Source organism: Pseudonaja textilis, chromosome 4 (genome assembly GCF_049901715.1).
Source record: "Pseudonaja textilis isolate UNSWEBS1 chromosome 4, rPseTex1.2, whole genome shotgun sequence".
Classification (NCBI taxonomy): domain Eukaryota; kingdom Metazoa; phylum Chordata; class Lepidosauria; order Squamata; family Elapidae; genus Pseudonaja; species Pseudonaja textilis.
In genome coordinates, this window is record NC_141993.1 from 3,568,559 (window position 1) to 3,590,316 (window position 21,758).

At 45.9% G+C, this 21,758-nt stretch overlaps 1 protein-coding gene across 1 annotated transcript in view; it reads right to left on the reverse strand.

Annotated features, from left to right (window-relative positions):
• CHAT (choline O-acetyltransferase) overlaps positions 1-20,217 on the reverse strand; it is a 37,515-nt gene extending 17,298 nt beyond the window's left edge. Inside the window, exons 1-7 of the mRNA XM_087932140.1 lie at positions 19,846-20,217; positions 13,218-13,319; positions 11,864-12,055; positions 10,949-11,067; positions 4,692-4,745; positions 2,763-2,943; positions 1,152-1,329 (exon numbers count right to left, since the gene is read on the reverse strand). Coding sequence (XP_087788266.1) covers positions 1,152-1,329; positions 2,763-2,943; positions 4,692-4,745; positions 10,949-11,067; positions 11,864-12,055; positions 13,218-13,280 — 787 coding nt within the window. The 5' untranslated portion in view covers positions 13,281-13,319; positions 19,846-20,217. The remainder of the gene's footprint in view (positions 1-1,151; positions 1,330-2,762; positions 2,944-4,691; positions 4,746-10,948; positions 11,068-11,863; positions 12,056-13,217; positions 13,320-19,845) is intronic.
• Positions 20,218-21,758: the final 1,541 nt, after the last annotated feature.

The window sequence follows — 21,758 nt, forward strand, 5'->3', positions numbered from 1 at the left end:
TCCCTGAGGTGCAATTGTTTTGCTTCCTACATTCATTCTCGGAGAAGTCTAAGAGTGCGAGCCTTTTCGTTACTTCAGAATGAAGCCAGTGGAAGTTCAGAGCGAACAACGTTTGGGTTTTTACCCATCAAGGCTGGAAGGGGATGAGCTCTCAAAGCAATTAGATGGACTCCCTTCTACAAATTAATCTGCTGAACTTGAAAAGCACCGGATCTCTTTGGTAAATTGATGGTGGTGGACATGTGGTCGTATGCAATTTTATGAGACGCACATCTGAAATCAAATCATTCCAACTGGACAGTAGATAGTCTACTATCTAATCTTTGTGGGGGACCTTGGTGCTCTCTGAGCCTGGTTGTTTTCTTGCAGGGGTTTCATTATCCAACTAAGTGACATCATCAGTGTGAGAAGGGAATGGGGGTTTGCACCCAAGCACTGATGAGGTTACCCAACTGGGTCAATGTCTGAAAGAAAACCGCCAAACTTAGAAACCACCAAGGACTCCACAATTCAATTCTGAGCTACAAAAATTCTCTTCTCCTGGTAATCTAATCTTTGCCCAAGGAAGCCTTGAGGCCTGTTCCACCTCTCATAATTTCACGGGCAAATTCTTTACCTCTGGTAACAATAGGAAAGGTGAGCGTTGCAATTTATGAAAATAAGAAGTGTCTTTTTAGATGGGATCTCTCTTGTCTGAAATGAGATGAGTCTACTCGGGTAGGAAGGACCATCTGAGCCAACAGAACGGTAGAACTTTGCACAGCCTCATTTCAGTTTTTGTAATGTGGGAACGAGGCCTAGATGGATATTTCTTAACGAAGAAGAAGTAATAGGTGGACATGCTCCTTTGAAATTGAGCCGTTTTGATATTGTCCCCAAAATTAAACCCGGGGATGCTTTTAACCTGGGTCCAGAATTAAAATATGCCATGTGCTAAGAATGACTGAAGTGTCATTCTGCAGGACTTCCAGACTTCTAGACAGGTTAAAAGGACTTATTGGAAAAGGCAGAGCAAGAAGTCCTCGGGGCAAGGGGAAGAAGAAAAAGGGAATGGAAAAATGCCAGAAAGAAGATAACGACTGCTGAGGGCAACTCTGCCAAAGAACCGAAGGGCGGAGTTGGTGGGGCTCCGAGGTCAGGCTCTCACTGACCTTCCATGAGGATTACCCGGGACGTGGCCCACTCCAGCCTGCCATCCGAGGTCAGGAGGCCAATGGGAGGCAGCCTCTCTTCCTCGTTCTCTGACATCTTCACTATCTTCCGTAACTGGGTGAAAAGGTCTCCTTCGCTGAGACGCCGGAAATTAATCACCACGTCCAGAACAAAAAACTGCGGAGAAAAAATCAGGAGTGAAAAGAGGAGCTACTTTCACCTTTGAACTGGGGGATGCGTGGGGGGTGACCGCTGGTGCCTGGAGGCCATTCTCCCCTCGCTGATGTCCTCCTGGGGGCCCTTCATGATGCCTTCCTGCTTGGCCTGGTTGCTTGACCCAATCAAGAGTCTCTGTTCCCCCCCCACCAGCCTCTGAGCGTCAACAAAGCACATTCAGATGGGGCCAAAATAAAATGGAACTCGGCGTGTTTGTGTCGCACGTCGGCCAGCTAGACTGGCGAGACTTTCCATTCCAAGACATCGTTCTGCAGGAAGAGCAACTAGCGGCAGTGGAGGTGAGGGTGGGAGGGCTCAAGAAAAGCCACGATGGCGGCTACAACCGTACAAAGCTTCACTGCTTTTTATTTATGTTTGTAGATGTCGTGCATATAAAAAAGGGGCGGGGCTCCCATCACATGATCACGGCTGCCATTTTGATGCTTCTGAGATGTGGATTCACCAGTAAATAATCAGCTAGTCATAATATAGAGTAGAAATAGATAATTTTGAATCCCTTTTAAAAAAATCCTACGGTGTTGTTTGGTTCCACTAATTTCGATTAGAACTTGTCAAAAATTGTCAGTGCTGTTTCCCTTTGTTTTGGTGGATAACGGAACAACTAGAGTAGAAGTTTAAAACAGCTGGTAAAATAATCCAATGTTTAGGGGAATTGGAATTAGGAGACCCAGACAGAAATCTTCACTAGATCACAGACTCATTGGGTGATTGGGTTAGTTACGTTATCACAATATTTTCTACCTTGTAGGGGTGTAGTTGTGGAGATACACCTGTTAATGTATTTTCCTTGTGTACCCTGTCTCAAACTCTTTGAGAAAAGTTGGTTGGTAAATACAATTAAATATTACTAACTTAAAAAAAGAAAAGTGAAGCTTTCTCTGGAAAAAGAGGAAACACACAGAAAATCTGCCAACCTCAGTTTCAAACTGTGAGATCCTCAGGTCCTTGAGAATAAATTGTGACTCCAATCACCAAGAATATCTTCAGTTCTGATTTGATGGCAAAAAGTCAACTGAGAAGAAGGAGGCATTCATTCAAAACAAACTGTTCACTTCCTTTTTTATTTCTTCTCAACCTGTTCTTCCTGTTTTCAAGCATTTTTTTAAAAAAAATTCCAGATCTATACACTTCAATCCCCAAAATTCTCAGCATTGGCTGCATTGATTGGTGAATTCTGGAACCTGAAGGTCACACATCTAATGATCACCCAGACTAGGCAAAACTCCCATAACCTGAATTTGTATACATTCTCGATCAATTCAAGGAAGTGGGTGAGGAGTAGAAATAATAATAATAATAATAATAATAATAATAATAATAATAATAATAATAATAATAATAATAATAATGATGTGGGGTTCAGATGCTCTCACCTGATTGTTACAAGCAACAATGATATGATCTGGTTCAGGCATGATATTGCTTTTCTGGGACACTAGGGTGTCCTTGGTATATCCCGGAAGACGATAAGAAGAGAAGAGTCCGTAGTATTGCTTCATACAAAGAGGGTGACCGGACAGTTGTCCACGAGCAAAATCCACAGGGAGTGTGTGGCTAGAGGAACAGAACAAGAGACAAATCACAATGTGTGTGTGTGTGTGCGTGTGTGTGCGTGTGTGTGTGTGGGTAGAAAGGAAAGAAATCGTATCAAATCAACTAGAATCATGATAGATAAAAAGAAAGCATCGGTAGACGGATGCCAAAGCTGAAAAACCATCATTCGTAATGTCCACAAAAACCGCATTCCAACCATATTACCATTCATGAATGAGCATTGGAGAAAGCACAGTAACAGTCAACAATAAGGACCAAAGATGTCTGCTTCTTCCTGTCTTCTGATGCTCTGCTGGACTTTGAAATCTCTGACTGAAAAACACGCCATGGGCCGCCATGCACAGCAGAGATACTTCTGCCAGAGAGGGTTGAGATTTTTTTTTTTTTTGTGGTAAGACAAAGAAGATTTTAGATGGACTTAGTCCTTTCTACAGGGCAGGCAAAATTGTTCAGCCAATGGGATGTCTAATGGTCTACAATTTGGGAGACGCTTGAGATGCTAAAATTGAACAATGGTATCATATTAATATCTCATTCTAAGGACAGTAGAAAAATTAATAATTATAATGTTTTGTAAGCAATGTTCTCTGGAGACACTTGTAAAAGACATTGTGCTAAACTAGGTGGAAACAGAAGAACTGATGAATTGTTCGACAAAATATCATACCACTGCTTCCTCTGGAATAAAGAGGTTTTTTTTAGTGTTTCAATTAGAATAGTTGATAGAATCTCTGAATATTTCAAATCAATTGTTGAGTCCCACTGTTGAATCACTCAGGATGCATTTGAATAAATTCAACAATTTAAAAGGATTTTGAGCACACATAAAAGCTGTTTTTCTGCCCAGATTGTTTCAACAAATTAAATCAACCTAATCCAATTTTTCAAATCACATCAAATCCTATTTAATGGAGATGATTCAATTTTCAAATAGTTCTGGTCGAATTTTGGACTCTGTTTAGATTGATGATCTGAATGGAATGCTTTGAATTGGATAATAATCTATATCATAGTCTGGACTAAAGAAGATTTATTGAACAGATCTGAAGCAGGGTTGGAAGTGAGTGCATTGTTTAGCTAAAGTGTGATCTAACACAAGAAACAGGCAACACGTAGTAAAAATAGGGAGCGCTATATCTAACCCTGCTCCAGTTAATGGCGGTGTCCCACAAGGCAGCATTCTAGGACCCACACTCTTTATACTCTATATAAATGACCTTTGCAATCACTTTATAAGCAACAAGACAAGGGCAAATTAACATCCTTCGCTTTTCATTGGTCTTTCATTTCCACTCAGCTGAAATGTCGTTATACTTCCAATGGTTTCTTCTATAATTTCCCCCATCCTCTTTTAAAAACCAAAAAGAAGCATCTAAAATTTTGAGAGTCCTTGGGAGGATGCGCTTCCCCCTTGGGATCATAGGTCATGTAGCAACGTTGCTCCTGCTCAAAAATACACTGTGCACAGAAAGGATTTTTGTGCTTTTCCGATCTTCTGATCTTCAGACTTTCTTTCCAGGCAGAGTCCAGAGTCTGGGACTGAAGTCAGATGTAATCTTGTTAATCGTCCACAATTTATGGGGCTTGCCCCTAAAAGCAGTACATCTAAATTACATCTACAATTCTCCTCCAAACATGGTTTACTTTGAGAGAGTGACTTGGTTGCTGCGTGAGCTCACCTCAACCCCCGTTTGGCTTGTGTTCCTCACTTAAGAAGCGATTCTGTTCATAAGAGGCAAATGGCTTACCTGTCCAGGAGAGCTTTATAATCCAGAATTGCAGAAATGAGATTGGCTGCAAACCTAGAAGTCAAAATAGAGAAGGCCCATGGATTTCTGCAGCAAGAAATTATATCATCATCATCATCATCGCATTATCATGGTGGTCCTTTGCCAGCTGGCAATCAAGGAGCAGCTTGATAGATTGTCCACCAGTATTAATTGATCTTATTACATCCATTTTTAAATCCCCTCTGAGAAGGAATGGATGAGGTTCTCCGCTAATTTGTCCTGCAAAGTAGGTTAGATCCCTGATGTGACGTGTGAACTCAAACCCAGGTCTTCTGAACCTAAACCCATTATTTTAACAATACGTTAAGGAAGTCGCTTAATCACTTTCTTGAGCCTATTCAAATTGGATTACTCCTTGATATTGGCCAGCCAGAAGTTACCTGTGGCCTTAGCAAAAATGCACCAGGACAGGGCTATTTTAATGTTCCCAATCCTCTCTTTCCCTCACAAACTCTTCCCACAAAAGGATACCTTTAATCTCTCCTTATTTTTCCTGAAGACAGGCAAACAGGATCGTGGGTTAAAAGTCTGTAGAGATTCTCAGTCATCTAGGTCATAGTTGTCCCATGACACATGAGGACACAGGTAAACCTCCAAGTGGCCTCAAGGACCCTCTAAAAGGATGCAAATCGACCAGCTGTCTGCAAGGATTATAAATCCTGCCATTGCCCCACCATCCAGTCAGAGCTGAAGAAGCTTCTTGGAGGAGAAGCGAAACCTCTTCAAAAGGAAAAACCAGAAAGTCCAGTTGCCTGTAGAAAAAAAAAAAAAGACCCCTTTGGGAGGATCACGGGTTGCTTGTTTCAGCCCACCTTTGATTTGGGCTAGCCTTAACTACTGATCCTTTACGGGACTGTGCAGGAATGGTCAGACTGGTATTTTGGATGCACCCTCTGCTTTTCTCTGAAACAATTTCTAAGTGAGACAATGGTCTTATTGCAATTCATATCTGGTCAAGATAGTGTCTGGACAATATTTTCTATTTCCTCTTCCTGTTTAAGGTTTCTCTATAGAGCTCCAGTAGGCTAAGAGGCCTTTTCCGTGTCAGGATCTGTGCAAATAACAGAGATGCAAAGCAGGAAAAAAAAATAGCTGCCACAATGAAGCTATTCAGTTTATATCTGTAGACAAATCAGCATTGATAGACATTTCTGAAAGATTCCAAAGAAGAGCTTCTAGTCAGTATATTCATTCTGTCATTTTACGGTGTATGCCAATAACATTTGCAGATGATGTGATGATTTAACCAGCATCCATTGGAATCAGGGAGGGCTCATTGGAAAACTGAGTCTGGGGTGCAACTCAGATGTAAATGGAAGTTATACGTAGAACTGTGTTGCCCCTGTGCCTCGGGACAGACTGAGGAAGAAATGAGGCTTTCAGACTTCACGAGCACTGGAATTCTTTGATTGCACTCAAAGTAAAACGAGATTGAGCACACAATCACATTAGCAGAATAATCTCGATCAAAGCATTTAATTAGAATTTCAATATTTTTAAGTTGCCCCTGTACTTTAGAAAATGCTATTTAATTTGACCAGTAACTTATATTCAGGGAGGGCTTGTTATAATAAAATAAAAAAGGAGAAATATATCTAATAACATTTTTTTTTAATAAAAGAAGGAGCTTTGGAATTTTTTAAATGAAAAGTTTCTTTTAATTTTGTCTTGATTTGAATTGGCTACATGGATAGGATAAGATATAGCAGCTTACTGCCATATATATATAGATATAGATATATAGATATAGATATAGATATCTATCTCTATATCTATATCTACACACACACACACACACACACACACACACACACACACACACGATAGATCTGAGAGGAAATCCTGTCTGGAGATCCCAAGAAACAAGGAAAGATCTTTTCTTCAACTTGTTGCCTTCCAAATATGTCAATAACCCTGAGGCCTAATATTGATCTGGTTAGATCAGTTATAAAATAGCTTCTTATGTTACTTCTATATATTGCACCATGTTGCTTAATTTATAATATTAAGATTGCAATGCTTAATTTTGTTCCAAAATCATGGGAATATATCTTAATCCTTGGATTGCCATTCATTAAATATAAGAATTTGGATTTAGAGATGGTAATTTCAGAATATCAAAGCATGCACAATTAGCCCGTTTTGCTAGTACACATCTGAAGACTCTGTTTAAATTATTCGTTCATCCAAATTGCCCGTAATGATACCCATAATATATGAAAATGTTTAGAAACCATTTGTGTCATATTAAAATAACCATCTTTTCCATTAGTGCTTCGTACTGATCCCACTTCAGGTTTTAAAAATGGCTAGCTGAAAATCCCAACCGTTCACCAAAGTACCTCTATTTTATGTCCAAAATTCTGAGCGAGCTATAATCCAAAATGTTTTAGTTGCTCAGGCATTGCAGTTTGATCAAGTCTTCAATACTGTCTGGCAGTAGCATCACTAGAGCAAGACAGAAATGGACCTTTCGTAGATAGGAGGCCCTAAGGAGACTGTTCATTGGGTGGGTGGGGGGGATATGCCATAAGTAGCAGAAGCAATTTCCAGTCCAATTTATCTTCCAAGTCAATTTAATATGCAAATCTATAGGTAAGGGCAGACACAACGCATGCAGGTGAAACTCGAAAAATTAGAATATCGTGCAAAAGTTCATTTATTTCAGTAATGCAACTTAAAAGGTGAACCTAATATATAAGATAGACTCATTACATGCAAAACAAGATAGTTCAAGCTGTGATTTGTCATAATTGAGATGATTATGGCTTACAGCTCATGAAAACCCCAAATCCACAATCTCAGAAAATTAGAATATTGTGAAAAGGTTCAATATTCTAGGCTCAAAGTGTCCCACTCTAATCAACTAATTAAGCCATAACACCTGCAAAGGGTTCCTGAGCCTTTAAATGGTCTCTCAGTCAGGTTCAGTAGGAATCACAATCATGGGAAAGACTGCCGACCCGACAGTTGTGCAGAAAACCATCATTGACACCCTCCAGAAGGAGGGAAAGCCTCAAAAGGTAATTGCAAAAGAAGTTGGATGTTCCCAAAGTGCTGTATCAAAGCATGTTAATAGAAAGTTATGTGGAAGGGAAAAGTGTGGAAGAAAAAGGTGCACAAGCGGCAGGGATGACCACAGCCTGGAGAGGATTGTCAGGAAAAGGCCGTTCAAAAGTGTTGGGGACTTTCACAAGGAGTGGACTGAGGCTGGAGTCAGTACACCTGCATGCTTTTCTTTAAAAATGTGGTCCTTAGCCTCTGGTTTCTACATGATCAAAGACAATTACAGTTAATCCACACTCTTTGAGAACAATCCAGTCACTTGGAAGGATTTGTATATATTTTAATTGATTGGAATATTATAACATTAGTGGAAAATACCATAGTATCTCTGTTTTTGATATTTGTTTATCTGTTCCAACAAGCAGGGCAGTATGTGTGTCAGTGTTTATATACTTACACACTAATACATACAACAACTACTCATTTTTGTTCTTTTTATCTGCTGGAGCTGTCTGTAGTTTATCTATTTTTATTGCTTTTAGTTTATGTGTCATTGTGATTTTTATGATGTTGCTTGTGATTAATCTCTCCAGACAATGTAAAATGAATCAGAAGGGTGGGATATAAATTATCTAGTGAATATGAAAAATAACCAAAACAGGGTGAAGGCAGAAAAGGCTGTTTTCATTTTCAACGCAGGCTTATTTAAAGCAACACAAAGTGTAATCCTAACATGGTTCACTCTTTTAAAAATCCAGCGGGGCAGGAATGCCGGAATCTGGTTGAGCTGTAGCTGAGCTGACATTAAAAAGAGGTTGCTTAACTGACAGGTTGAGGTCAGGCGGCAAGACGAAGGAGCTGGTGTACCATGAATGAAGGCGTTCATTTCGATTGAAGTCAATTCCTGAGTCAGCGATTGGAACAGAATGATGTGATATTCTCTCTGTCTGTGGAGATTCTCCATCACCCAAGGTCCTGGTTGCCCCAAAGGTGCCTTTTTTTCTCTCAGGAGGCAATTGGACTTTCTTGGTTTTTCTTTTGTGCTTCTCATCCAAGATGCTTCTTCAGCTCTGACCGGATGGCGGGGAATGGAAGGATTTATCTTCTTTGCAGACAGCTGGTCATTTGCATTTGACCCTGAGGGCACAGATAAACCTGTCTGCAAGGAGTATAAATCCTTCCATTCCCCACCATCCAGCCAGAGGTGAAGAAGCTTCTTGGATAAGAAGCGAAATGTCTTCAAAAGAAAAATAAAGAAACTCCAGTTGTCTCCTAAGAAAAAAGCTTTGGGACAACCCTGACCTGGGTGAAAGAGAATCTACAGACTTTTGCTATACAATTTGGGACGAACCCCCTTTTAATGGTTCTGACTGAATGGTGGAGGATGGAAGGATTTATATTCCTTACAGTCATCTGGTCATTAGCTCTCTTTCTGAGAGTTGTTGAGGCCACTTGGAGGTTTATCTGTGCCCACAGGGTCTCCTGAATAGTGCAAATGGGTGTGAAGCCTTCTTGGGACTGCTGGAAGGTCCATGTGGTAAACACAGCCTGTGTTCATAAAATATATGCCTGTATATTCAACATATATACAGTATATACAACACAATATATATATCCCCTGTGTTGTAAACACAGTACATATTCTCTCTCTCAATCTCAAACTCTCTGTTCTCAGGTGGTCTTTGTCAACTAGGCATTTGGTTCTGGAGATGAGGGTCTTGGCTATGGAGTTGATCTGTGCAGGGTTAGGTTAGGGTTAGGGTTCCAATGGCTCCCTAGGACACACCATCCACCGGAAGAAAACACACACCAACCGCTACTTAAATGCACAATCCCATCACTACCTGAGAACAGAATTACACACCCTCACTAAATATTAATTTCCAATGGATTCCAAAGAAACGCTATTACCAACCTAATCTGAAGAGTGATACCCCCCAAAAACCAAGACACAGAATAAGACAACGGTATCGCCCTCCTCCCCTACATCAAAGGCACCACAGATAAAATCTGCAAAATTCTCCACAAACACAATATCAGGACAGCCTTCGGCACTGACCAAAAAATAGCCAACATCCTAAGAAACCCCAAAGACAAGATCCAGCTAGAAAACCAAGGAGTTTATGAAATACCATGCAACAATTGCCCAGCCACATACATTGGACAAACCATCAGGAGAATAAATGCATGCATCACAGAACACAAGAACGCAGTCAGAAAAGAAGAAAATACTTCCTCCCTTTTCCAGCACCTTAAAGCCACAGGACATGAAATTAATTCTGAGGGAACCAAATTAATCTCCAATACTGAACACTTCAACAAGAGAATAATCAGGGAAGCCATCAAAATAGAGAAACACCCCATAACATGAATAAATGGGACGATGCTTCCCACCTACCAGACATCTGGAAACTAGCCCTCGCCAACAAACAAGTCCCAGCCATGAAAACCAACATCGGACCCAAAACAACACATGACACCACCACCAATTTCCCTCAGCAGACTCAAACCCATCCCATAGATGAAAGACAACCACTGTCCAGAAACCAGACCACAGCTGCATCATCAGCTGCCACACACCCTGACCCCCAAACCAAGCAAATGGACCCATGCCATGAACACATATCCAGGCCTCAAACTCGGAGCCAAACCAAAACCTGGAACGTCACATCACAGCCACCTGCTCAGGATATCACATCACAGAACTCAGGAAGTTACACCACAATACCTCAGGATGTTGCAACACAACCAACGACCCAGAAGATTACAGCACAAGAGCCAGGATGTCACTACAATAGAATTCAGAAGGTCATCACACAGCCCATGATCCAGGTCATTACGACCCAGGAGATTACAGCACAAGACCCAGGATGTCAAAACAATAGAACTCAGAAGGTCATCACACAGCCCATTACCCAGGTTGTTACAACACAGGAGGCTGATAGACACACAGCCAATACTCAGCCACATATGTTCTTACGAAAAAGCCAGCCAAACTGCAAACATAAACTCCATCAACCAATCAAGAAATGACAACACAGCCAATCTCCCCACCAGTATATATAGGGAGACAGCAGCTTCAATCACACACACACACACACACACACAACTTTCCTGTGCATCATTTGGACAGCTGTTGGCCATAAAATGCTACGGATGTAGCTGGAACAGAATGTTTGTGGCCTTCGGTGAGTCTTCAGGTACTTTACCTCAGTTGATCATCTGCTTCTTGGAACTCTTGGCAAGCAAATATAATTCCTGGGCTAGAATTGATGGGAAGAGGTGATCGGTTGTTAAGATACATGTCATCTAGCCAGTATTGCAGTACCTACGAGAGAGAGAGAGAGAGAGAGAGAGAGAGAGAGAGAGAGACAGAGACAGAGACAGAGACAGAGACAGAGACAGACAGAGAGACAGACAGAGAGAGACAGAGACAGAGAGACAGAGAGACAGGGACAGAGACAGAGACAGAGAGAGAGAGAGAGAGAAAGAAAGGGGGGAGGGGCAGGGAGGGAGGGAGAGAGAGGGAGAGAGCGGGGGGAGGTGTGGGTGGGTACATTGTCTTTTACCATAAGTGCTTTTGTCTTTCTACTTTTTAAAATGTATTTGTGTCCTGCCTTTATTATTTTCATAAATAACAGGGTGAACATTTCCAGCACACTTTCCTCTTCCTATTTTCCCACAACCACCACCTTATGAGATGGGTTGGGCCAAGAGGGAGTAATCGGTCAAAGTCATCCTTCTGGCTTTCATGGTTAACTAGAAGTCGTCGTTCCCCCCCACCCCACCCCAGTTAACTAGTCCCACCGTCATGGGACAAGAACTCCCTGTCTCTTGCTTTCTAACGTGGTTCTTTAATGAAACTGGGAGTTGATTTTAATATTAATGTTCTTTGATGACTACAGGTCTACAGTAATTCTTCTCTCCCACATTAATCTCCCACTTCCTTCCAAAAAGGAAGTCTGTAAATAAACATTTGTTTGTACTAATAAGGCCTCTGTGATATCAGAGCATCTCAACCAATTCCTTGGAGGAGAGAATAAAGGAGAAACCCCAGGGTGATTCTAGCCCTTTTCACCTGCTTTATGATAAACATATTTGAAGTTGAAGGGCAGAAGACTTACCCAATTATCCATTTGTTCATGTCTTTCAAGAAGCTTCTTCTGAAGGAATTCTCCCTGGCCTCCTGGAGCTCCAAACTTCTCCACAAGAGTCTTGGTTTTCTTATATTGTTCTTCAGTCACCAGGTGTTTCATGCACTGAAGGTACCTATTTAATGTTTGCTGGAGGGAGGGAACCGGCAGCTTGGGCAGTACCTAATGAAGAAGAGTCCAAGCCATTAGTAATTGAATCCCCATGATATTTTGTTTTACAAAACTATTCTTGTAGTTGAACTTCCGCCTTGATGTTCTAACCCACGACACACTTTCTTTCGAGCTCCTCCTACCGCAATATTATTATATGTTGGGAAATTGCATAGAAGGTGTCATTTGCTAGAGATAATCAAACCCTTGCATTGGAGAAGACTTTTGAGAGTCCCTTGGACTTCAAGGAGATCCAATCAGTCAATTCTAAAATAAATCCACTATACTTTGGAAGGACCGATCCTGAAGCTGAAGCTCAAATACTTCAGAAGAGAGGACTCTTTGGAGAAGACCCTGGTGTTGAGGAAGATGGAAGGTGAAAGGAGAAGGGGACGGCTGAAGCTAAAACATTTAGGCTTCAAGAGGATTTGTGAAGAAGGGACATTCTGAGCATTTTTTTTCAATCCAGAAAGAACCCACAACCTTTGACTTTGACCTTGGAACTTTACGGTTGATGATCTAAAAGTCTTGGCTGCCTTCTTTCCCATCATTTGCCTTTATGGGTGGGTGGGTGTGGAGAGGGGGACATCAGTTGATTTCTAGGTAAACATCTATATAGAATTGTTCAGTACAGCCATAATCTTAATCTTAATTGATTATCCTTCTCCTTGAGCACTTCATACTAATTTGTTTTCCACGGATAAGTGAATTGTTCAATTTTTGAAGGCAACTTTACTCATTTCGACCATGAAGAGGAACACTGTGATATCTGTTTCTCTAAACCAGGGTGGTCCAACCTTGGCAACTTTAAGACATGTGGACTTCAACTCTGAGAATGCTGGCTGGAGAACTCTGGGAGATCAAGTTCACAAGTCTTGAAGTTGCCAAGGTTGGACATCCTTGATCTAAGCTCTTCTTCACCCCAATGGAAATTGCTCCCTCTCCAAATGCAACTTCCATTCTGATGCCTTTTTCAGAGGTGGCATTCAGCAGGTTCTGACCAGTTCTAGAGAACCAGTAGCGGAAATTTTGAGTAGTTCGGAGAACCGGCAAATACCTCCTCTGACTGGAGATTTTGCAGTATCCTTCCCCTGCCATGCCCACCAAACCACACCCCACAGAACCGGTAGTAAAAACTTTTGAATCCCACCACTGGCCTCTTTCCATCACTCACCATCTCATCTTGACTTTGGGCGCCATTTTCCTTCTTTGCTGTGACCTTCTCTTGGTTTGGCATTTTGAGCCTCCTCTAGAGTTTTTCAATAGATCGCAAAACCTGAAGGAAGCAGAGATAAACTTAACATTGCAATGCTTGGGTCAGGCATTACATGCCAGGATAAATGATAGTATTTGTAGAGTAAAATCTAAGAAACAGACTTTTCCAGATGAACATTTCTCTACAATCTAGAACCAAACCCTTCTTGTGCCTCCTTTTTGTTGACTTCTACTGCGATGGTTCAGAAGCTAGAAAGTAGAAGGTGAACCCTAAAATATTGCAGGTAACAAAAACTATTCCCTATTTTTTTCCTCCCAATTGGTGTTAACATGTGCTTAATTTTGGGGTGCTGGCATTTATTTGCAGGAAGGAAAACGAAACCCTGGCAAATTCTTTGTGATCAGCAATTTGTTCTGGTGAGGGTGGTGGTGGAATTGGGCACTCCAAGACGACAGGCTAGCACATCAAATGTTCAACCCTCTGTGGAGAAGATGGGAAACAACTCAGTCTGTGTTTATAAATGCGTGATCTATTTGGATAAATACAGGACCGGACAACGTGGCCACATTGATATAAGAGCTGATCTAAGTCAGCAGCAATCGAACCAATACATTGAGCTGCAAAACAGGCTAGGAGGAGAGTGAAGGTGGAACCTCCCATGATCAAAGAAGAGAAGAAGACGACCTCTCCCAGGCAGCCCAACTGCCATGCTAAAGGCCTCCCGGCCAAATGCCAAGTGGATCCTGTGCGGTAGAAAACTTAATTATGCCAAAGGGGGGGAAATGGCCCCTTCTGTCCAGGTGATTGAAGGGCCCAGGCAAATACTTGGAGTCAAATTAATGCTGGCTGATTTGATGCTGTTGAACTTCTCATGCCCCCACCCTGCCAGTGGGCCTGCAGTGGGGGGACAGGCATTTAGGGGGTCCTTATGTGGCCCTTCCAGAGCAAGGAGTAACCTGCCACAAAGGAACAGGAAGAGGTCAGGTTGACCTGACTTTAAATCACGGCTTGAGTCAGATGATGGTGTGGCTGGTTGGCTCAGGAGAAGCATCGCCTCATCCCTCCATTGCAAAGAGGAACCTTAATAGTTGCAGGCAACAATTTTATGTAGGCTTCAGGGGGAGGAAACACCTATTTAGTCTTTGCAGAATAAAAATGGGGGTGGGAGAGAGAAAAGGAGTGAGAGAAAGATGAAAAAGAAAGAAAAAAGACAGAAAGAGAGAGGAGGGAGGGGGAGTAGGAGAGAGAGGGAGAGCAATGGATGTATTACCAAAGATGTATTACCAGGAGTTTTAAGATGGCGAAAGGAAAGGAAATAAATGGTATTATAAACCATTGTATCATTGTATCATTCCAGCTGGGGCACTTCTTCTTTTCAATTTCAAACATCTTGAAGGTTTTAAAGGAGGAGAAGGAGAAATCTTCTTCGCTTAATGCTGCCCTGTCTTAAATTTCTGGGATGCATTTGGGAGGATTCAGGCATTTAGTTTCTCCAGACGTGGGCGATTCACCTCCCTTCTTTGGTAATTTTTTTTTAAAAAATAATGTTATTAATTTTGCAAAAAACAATTTGTTTACAAACATGAAAGGTAAACAAATAGAACGGGGAAATTTGAAAAAGAAAAGGAAAAGAATAAAAGTGCAGAGCAGGAAAAAAAAAAAGTAAGAAAGAGAAAGAGAACGCCTTCCGACTGTCTTTAGTACAGTTATAGAATAAAAAATACAAGCAACTTTTAATCGAAAAGGTTTCTCCTTTTGCATTTCTAAGGACGTAAGGAAGCAGGCCTCTTTTCGTCAGGTCCTGTGCTCTTAGTTGGAGAATGCACTGGTATTGTTAAGTGAAGTGGGAGGAAAGGGGTGAATCAGGGCAGCTCCCTCCTAAGGTTGGAGTTGGTGATGTTTTATGTCTTCAGATATAGAAGTGAGTTATTACTGGAGGCTATCGGTATCTGTGGTAAGACAGGTGAAAGTATCTTTAGGTCGGGAAAGGGTCAGGAAGAAAGGAAGGAAGCAAGGAGGAAAGGAAGGAAGAAAAGGAAGGAGGGAGGGAGGGGAGGATGGATGGATGCGTGGAAGGAAGGAGAAAGAGCGAGGGAGGGGGAGGGGAGGAGAAAGGAAAGGAAGGACTGAGAGAGAGAGAGAGAGAGAGAGAGAGAGAGAGAAGCTGGATGGCTGGAAGGGAGGAAGGCAGGCAGGCAGGCAGGCAGGCATTTCAGCTCACTCTTGTCTTCTCCTTCCAGGGCGCTCTTCCTTAAGACTTGGGGGGGGGACCCCATTTCCTTGGGTTTGCCCAGGTTCCATGGGGTCGCTCTCCTCAGTCATTTGTCTTCTCCCACTGCAATGGCTGGTCGGAGAGCAGCTCCTTTGGGGGCCGGGTTCAACTTTGTCATCCTGCAGTTGTGGAGATGACGCATGAGTCATCCGTCGTCTCCTGGAATTGCTTTTCTACGGCCATTTTTTTTTCCCCCAGAGCATCACCAGGAGGAAGAGGAGGACTCCAAACGTTTTAGGAAAGGAAAACCTGGCAGCTTAACCTATCGTATAACAGAAATATTCTGCCGTCAGTTGGGAGTCCAGCATTGGAAACCATTTGTTTTTGGGGGGAAGAAATTCCATGACTGCAACAGACGAAAGAGCATTGAGAGCGATTTGAACGGTCGGTTTTCTGAACCTGCCTAAGTCACAACCTCTTCTGTATGCAGAAAAATTGAGCCTCTCACCCCCCACTCCCATATCTCTGTCTGCAGGACTTTGGGTTGTGTGATTCCTCAGGTCTTCCTTTCGCCGAGCTTTTCCTTGGGAGGCATAGAAATGTCCTTGCTCCCCCCTCTCGGGCTCTGGGGGCTCCTGGGGGCTCTCTGAGCTGGGTGGTTTTCTTGCACCGACGACGCCTCATGACCCAACTAGGGAATATCAGCAGTGCAAGGAAACCTCCCAGCTCACAGAGCCCCCAGGGCCTCCCTCCCCCCTTGAGCTACAACTATCCTCTTCGATTGGCACCACCACCTCTGTCTTTCTGGTCAGGAGAAGGGCTATCCGGGTGGAAGGCCTTCCTTCCTTCTGAGCCAAGCAGGGAGGGAGGGGGAAAATAACTCCCCCAACACGCACATACACACAACCCAACTTAACCTGCTAGGCCTTCTCTCCAGCCTCTCCCCCAGTTGCCCGCATGCATGAGAAGGAAGGCCAGGGGCATCACAGCCAGCGCTGCCTCCGCCCTGTGACTCCCTGGCTGCTGCCTGGCTGGGCTTGCACCTGGATGCCTGGCTGGGCTTTGGGCAGCCTGGACCATCTGTCCCCGCCTTCTGCAGCTGGAGGGACAGTCAGCAGGGCTGCCCTTCCTCCCCCACCCAGATGGAAGCCGAGGGCTTGGCAGGAGGAGAAGGGAGTGAAGGAGATTCTGAATGGGGCCACCACGTCCCCAAGCTGGCTGGCTGCCTTTTGGCTCCTGGGGCCCATAAAGAGCCCTGAAAAGAGTCATGGCATCCCAATGGTTGGCAACTCTGTGCTCTCTCTCTCTCTCTCCCTCCCTCTCTCATTCTCTCTCCCCTTTCTTTTCTCTTTCTCACTCTGCCTTTCTGTTTCTGTTTTCCTTTCTTTTTCATCTCTCTCTCTCTCTCTCTCTCTCTCTCTCTCTCTCTCTCTCTCTCTCTCTGGTTTTCTCTCTTTTTCATCTGTCTCTATTTCTCTTTCTTTTTCATCTGCCTCTATTTCTCTTTCTTTTTCATCTTTCTCTTTCTCTCTCACTGTTTCTCTCTCTTTCTCCCTCTCTTTTTCACCCCCCCCTCCACACCCATGGAACCCTATGTGGGGGGTGGAATTAAATTAAACAGAATTAAAGTATACAAACCATTTGAAAGAAAATCGGGCTGAAGCCCCTAAAAATCCTATCATCCACCTATCAAGAAAACCACATGCACAAGAAAGCTCCACCCCAACACGCAGATCCTCATTCAGGTGGTTGGAAATTTCCCATCCTAAATCAACCCTATGGGTTGCAGTCGACAAAGGTGGCTTGGTTAGCTCAGCAGAAACAGGGAGGCGGAGGAAAGAGGGCTGGGCTGAGATTTTCCTAGGCAGCCATCTGCTTTGCCAGGGCCGCTTGGGTCTTTCTGCTGGAATGGATGCAAGGGTTGATTTACGGAAAGAAACCAGAGAGAGATCCACTTGCAGCAGGGCAGCCGCTCCCCAAATTGGACACACGTGACGGGCATGCATGCCACGGGGGAGGGCAGTGCAGCTGGATGGAAGGAGCGGAAGCAGCCGGCACAAAAGCAGTGGGGGCATATAAGCCAGCACATTCTCATAGGGAGCCTTCCTTGGGAAATCAACTAATTGCCACAAAGAACCTCCTGGGATGCAGTTGACTGGCCACCAGTTCCAGAAATAAACAAGAAAGTGGGTCTCTTGATGGACGGGCACGATTTTTCTTCTTCAAAAAACAAATGCGTTGTGGCAAATTTTGCCAACTGCCTGCAGCCTTTCCATCCCCTCTGATTCGTTGTTTCCCTTGCTAAGAAGTTTCTCCTTCCTCCTCTCCTTGATCCATTGCTTCTGGTCCTGCCTTCAGGGGCTTTGGAGAATAGAGGTTGACACACACACACACACACACACACACACACACACACGACTTCTTTGGGGCAGCCCCTCAAATAGTGGAAGACTGCTCTCAAGTCTCCCTTAGTCCTTCTTTCCAAGAGAGTAGACCAACCCAATTCCTGCAACCTTTCTGACCCTGGGAGAACCGGTTGTTAAATTACACACACACACACACAAACACACACACACACAGTGGATCCTGGGTGTTGCGCTGCAACGGAGAACCGGGCAACGGAGGGAAGAAGGGAAGGCGCCTCACCCACCACCGGCCAGGTGACCTGCCTTCCCCCCAAGCATTTCTCTGCCTACCTGGTGTCCAGCTCCGTCCTCGCGTAGCTCCGTCGCGTTTCTGGGGCCCTTTTGTGCGGGGGGGAAAGAAAAACAAAAACGTTTGTGTTTTTCTTTGTGAAGAAAAAGTTCAACCCATCCATTCCAACTGGGCGAGATCTTTCTTTCTTTCTTTCTTTCTTTCTTTCTTTCTTTCTTTCTTTCTTTCTTTCTTTCTTTCTTTCTTTCCTTCCTTCCTTCCTTCCTTCCTTCCTTCCTTCTTTCTTTCTTTCTTTCTTTCTTTCTTTCTTTCTTTCTTTCTTTCTTTCTTTCCTTCCTTCCTTCCTTCCTTCCTTCCTTCCTTCCTTCCTTCCTTCCTTCCTTCCTTCCTTCTTTCTTTCTTTCTTTCTTTCTTTCTTTCTTTCTTTCTTTCTTTCTTTCTTTCTTTCTTTCTTTCTTTCTTTCTTTCTTTCTTTCTTCTCCCCGCGACAAGTTGGAGTGGATCGATTGAACTTTATTTTGTTGAAGTCTCTCAAACTTTCCTTTCCCTGCGCAAAAAAAAAAAAAAAAAACAAGGTCCGACGGACCTGGGAATCCGCTAGGCAAAGAAGCGCGTGGGGAAAGCGAGGGCGGCTGGGCCGCGGGCGCTGAGACGGGCCTGTCCCTCGTCAGCAGCTTCCCCGGGCCCACCGGGGGCATTTCGGCAGCGGCAGTCCAGCTCTGGCCGGGAATTAGCTGCCGGTTGTACCAAACCGGTGCAACCCGCCTGAATCCCCCACCCCCGGTTTTAAGCTAACTGGTTAGCTGACACGCGCCGCTTTGAGGGGTTCTTCTCGTGGAAAGGGGGGGATTCACTTCCACGCCCAGGGGAACAAGGCCCCCCTCCCCATTTTACAGGGGAAACGCTCGAGGCGATTTCCCAGAGGATCAACTAATTCAGGATTTGCTCCCGGTTTCCGCCCTCCGCAAGCCCAGCTCTTCAGTCAGATGCTCGCCCTTTTTTTCAAACGGGGAGGAAAGGAAAAGCTCCCGCGGTCATCTGGAAGCCTTGGACTTTGCCCGACCACCAGCCGAGCGGATCCCGGCTCTGGAGCCTCCCCACCCCAAGCCCCCAGCCCGGAAGAGGGGAAGAGCCCCGCTCTTTTCAGCTCCCCATCGGGCCGGACCTGCCGCCCCCCCAAGGGCCGCCACGCGGCGGGCGCAACGAGTCCCCTCCACGCGGGTCCCCGGCGCTTGCTGGGGCCCCCCGGCTGCTTTCTCCGGGCCCTTCGGCCTCCTGGCCGGCCGTCCCAGCTCCTCGGTCTCTTCGGCTCTTGCGGGACTCAAGCGGAGCCACAAAGACCCGAACAGAAACTCTCAGGGGAAGACGAAAAGCCTCCAGACCGATCCAATGCCCGCCCCCCTGTCTCCCTCCGACACCGCTAGACGGAGGTCCCTTCCCAGGGTGAGGCCCGCCAGGTTCCCACAGCCGAGGGAACCCGAGTTCCTCTCAAGCGCCTCCCCCTCATCGGATCCCAGCAGGCTGCCGCTTGCGAACAAGCAGGGGTTGCACCCCGGACCCCAAAGCGCCCTCTAAAGCAAGGGAGACCCTGAAACCGGGTTCGCCTTGCGCGGGTCGTGCGAACGGAGCCGCCGACTCTCTTCCCTCGGACTCGCGTGGCCAGGAAGCGGCTCCGGCCCGCGGGGGAGCCGGCAGGCAGGGGCGGGGGTGGGCTCCTACCTGGAAGGGGCGCCCCCGGGGAGCCGGCGGGAGCCCCGGAGAGTCTTTCGGCCGCGGAAGCCGTTTCAGGCGGCTGGGCGCGGACTGCCTTCCGCGGCGCTGTCCATGGTGCCTCCGGCGGAGCTTCCCCTGCCTTCTCCGGCTGCCGGGTTCCGCCAGCCCGGGACGGGCGACGGGATAGAACCGGCAAAGGCAGAGGCCGGACGGAGAAGGGGCTCCGTTTCGCTGGGCGAGGCCGGCACCTGCCCGCCTCCCCTTCGCGGACCGGCTCTTCAGCGCGCCAGAGCGCAGCGTCGCCGGTTCCTCAACTCCCCAAACTTCTTGGCCAGGCAGGCCGGGCAAAGGGGGCTCGGCGGTCCCGGCTAAAGGAGAGGCGCGCCGCCCGGGGAACGTTTCTCTTCCCCCCCCCGGGAGACTCGCCGGGCCAAAGAGGGCAGGAGTCCCACCCACCCACCCACCCAGGCGCTCCGCGCTCTCCGACCGTTTGGCTCTTGGAAGGAAGCCGGGAGAAGAGAAACTCGCCCGGCGAAGCGAGTCGTCGCGGGGGCGCCGCAAAGTCCTTCCCCCAGCCCCCACCGCCACGCTTCCGACCCTGGAATTACTCCGCAGTCAGGGAGGCTCCGGGCGGCAGCCTGAAGTGCGCCGCGTCTTTGGTTGCGCGGGAGAAGGAGACTGCAGGGCGGCCCATCTCCAACGTGGCGCCCTCCGAAGATTTGGCTGGACCCCAACTCCCGCCGGCGCCCATTGGGAGAGTATAGGTGCAGGCGCTTGAGGGAGAAGAGGCTGGAGGGGGTCTCCTCTCTCTTCCCCCCCCCCCCCCACGTCCTAGGCCAAGCCCTGGGGGGTTTCTGCCAATCAGCTGGTGGGTCTGCTGGAGTTCTGCCCGCCTTCGCTTGGGTCAGTCAAGACGGGGGGGGGCGGGGGTCGCCATGGGGAATGGAACCTCCTGGAGTGGCCCCACCAACCAGCCTCCATCGGTGCCTGGCTGACCGGAGGCTGACTGTCCTTTGGGTTGGGGGTCAACCTCTCCCAGACCAACGCTAGGGCGGGCTTTCTCCCTGCCCCCATCCGGGGAGGGGGATGCCCCCCACCTTCCCACACCCCCAAAGACTCACCTCTAGTCCACACTCCTTTCTCAAACGAGGTGGGAAATAATGCACCCTCCCCCTTCATTTTTTTTGGCCAGGCGAAGACTTTGCTGGATTAATAAGGAGGGATAGGCAGATTGAATTCTCACGTGAAAAGGAGGTGAGTCAGACCATTGGTGCTTTGATGCAAAGGAGATAGGGCCAGTGTGTGTGTGTGTGTGTGTGTGTGTGTGTGTTGCATCACAGGAACACCCTTCATTTGCAAAGGTCATTCCTTACTCACTTAGGTAAAAACTGATAATAAATAAGTCCAGTCTTCTAAACAGTCGAGGATTCTCTCATGAACAACTGGGGAAAGGAGGACAGAGAAGGGAAAGGAAACCTCCCCACAACACCATTAACCTGCTTGCTGGAGTGTCAATCAAATCCACTCAGCTGAGCTGGTTCTGCAAACCAGGCCCAGCCTTTTGGGTTCGTAACTGACCCGTGAAGGGGTTGTGTGAATGCAGCAACTGAATCTTCAAGTCCATCTGTGATCCAGTATTTTAAGAAGACAAGAAACAGTGACCTGTTTGGAAGAAGGAAGGAAGGAAGGAAGGAAGGAAGGAAGGAAGGAAGGAAGGAAGGAAGGAAGGAAGGAAGGAAGGAAGGAAGGAAAGAGTTAGAGAAACGCAGGCAGGGGAAGAAAGGGGAAAAATGAGAGGAAGGGAGGGATGGAGGGAGGGAGGCCCTTTGGCCCTGTTATAATAGGGCATTCAGAACGATGTCTGTTAGATTAATCTTTATTTACTGGTGTTTGATCCTTCAAGCTGTTTGATCTCTGCT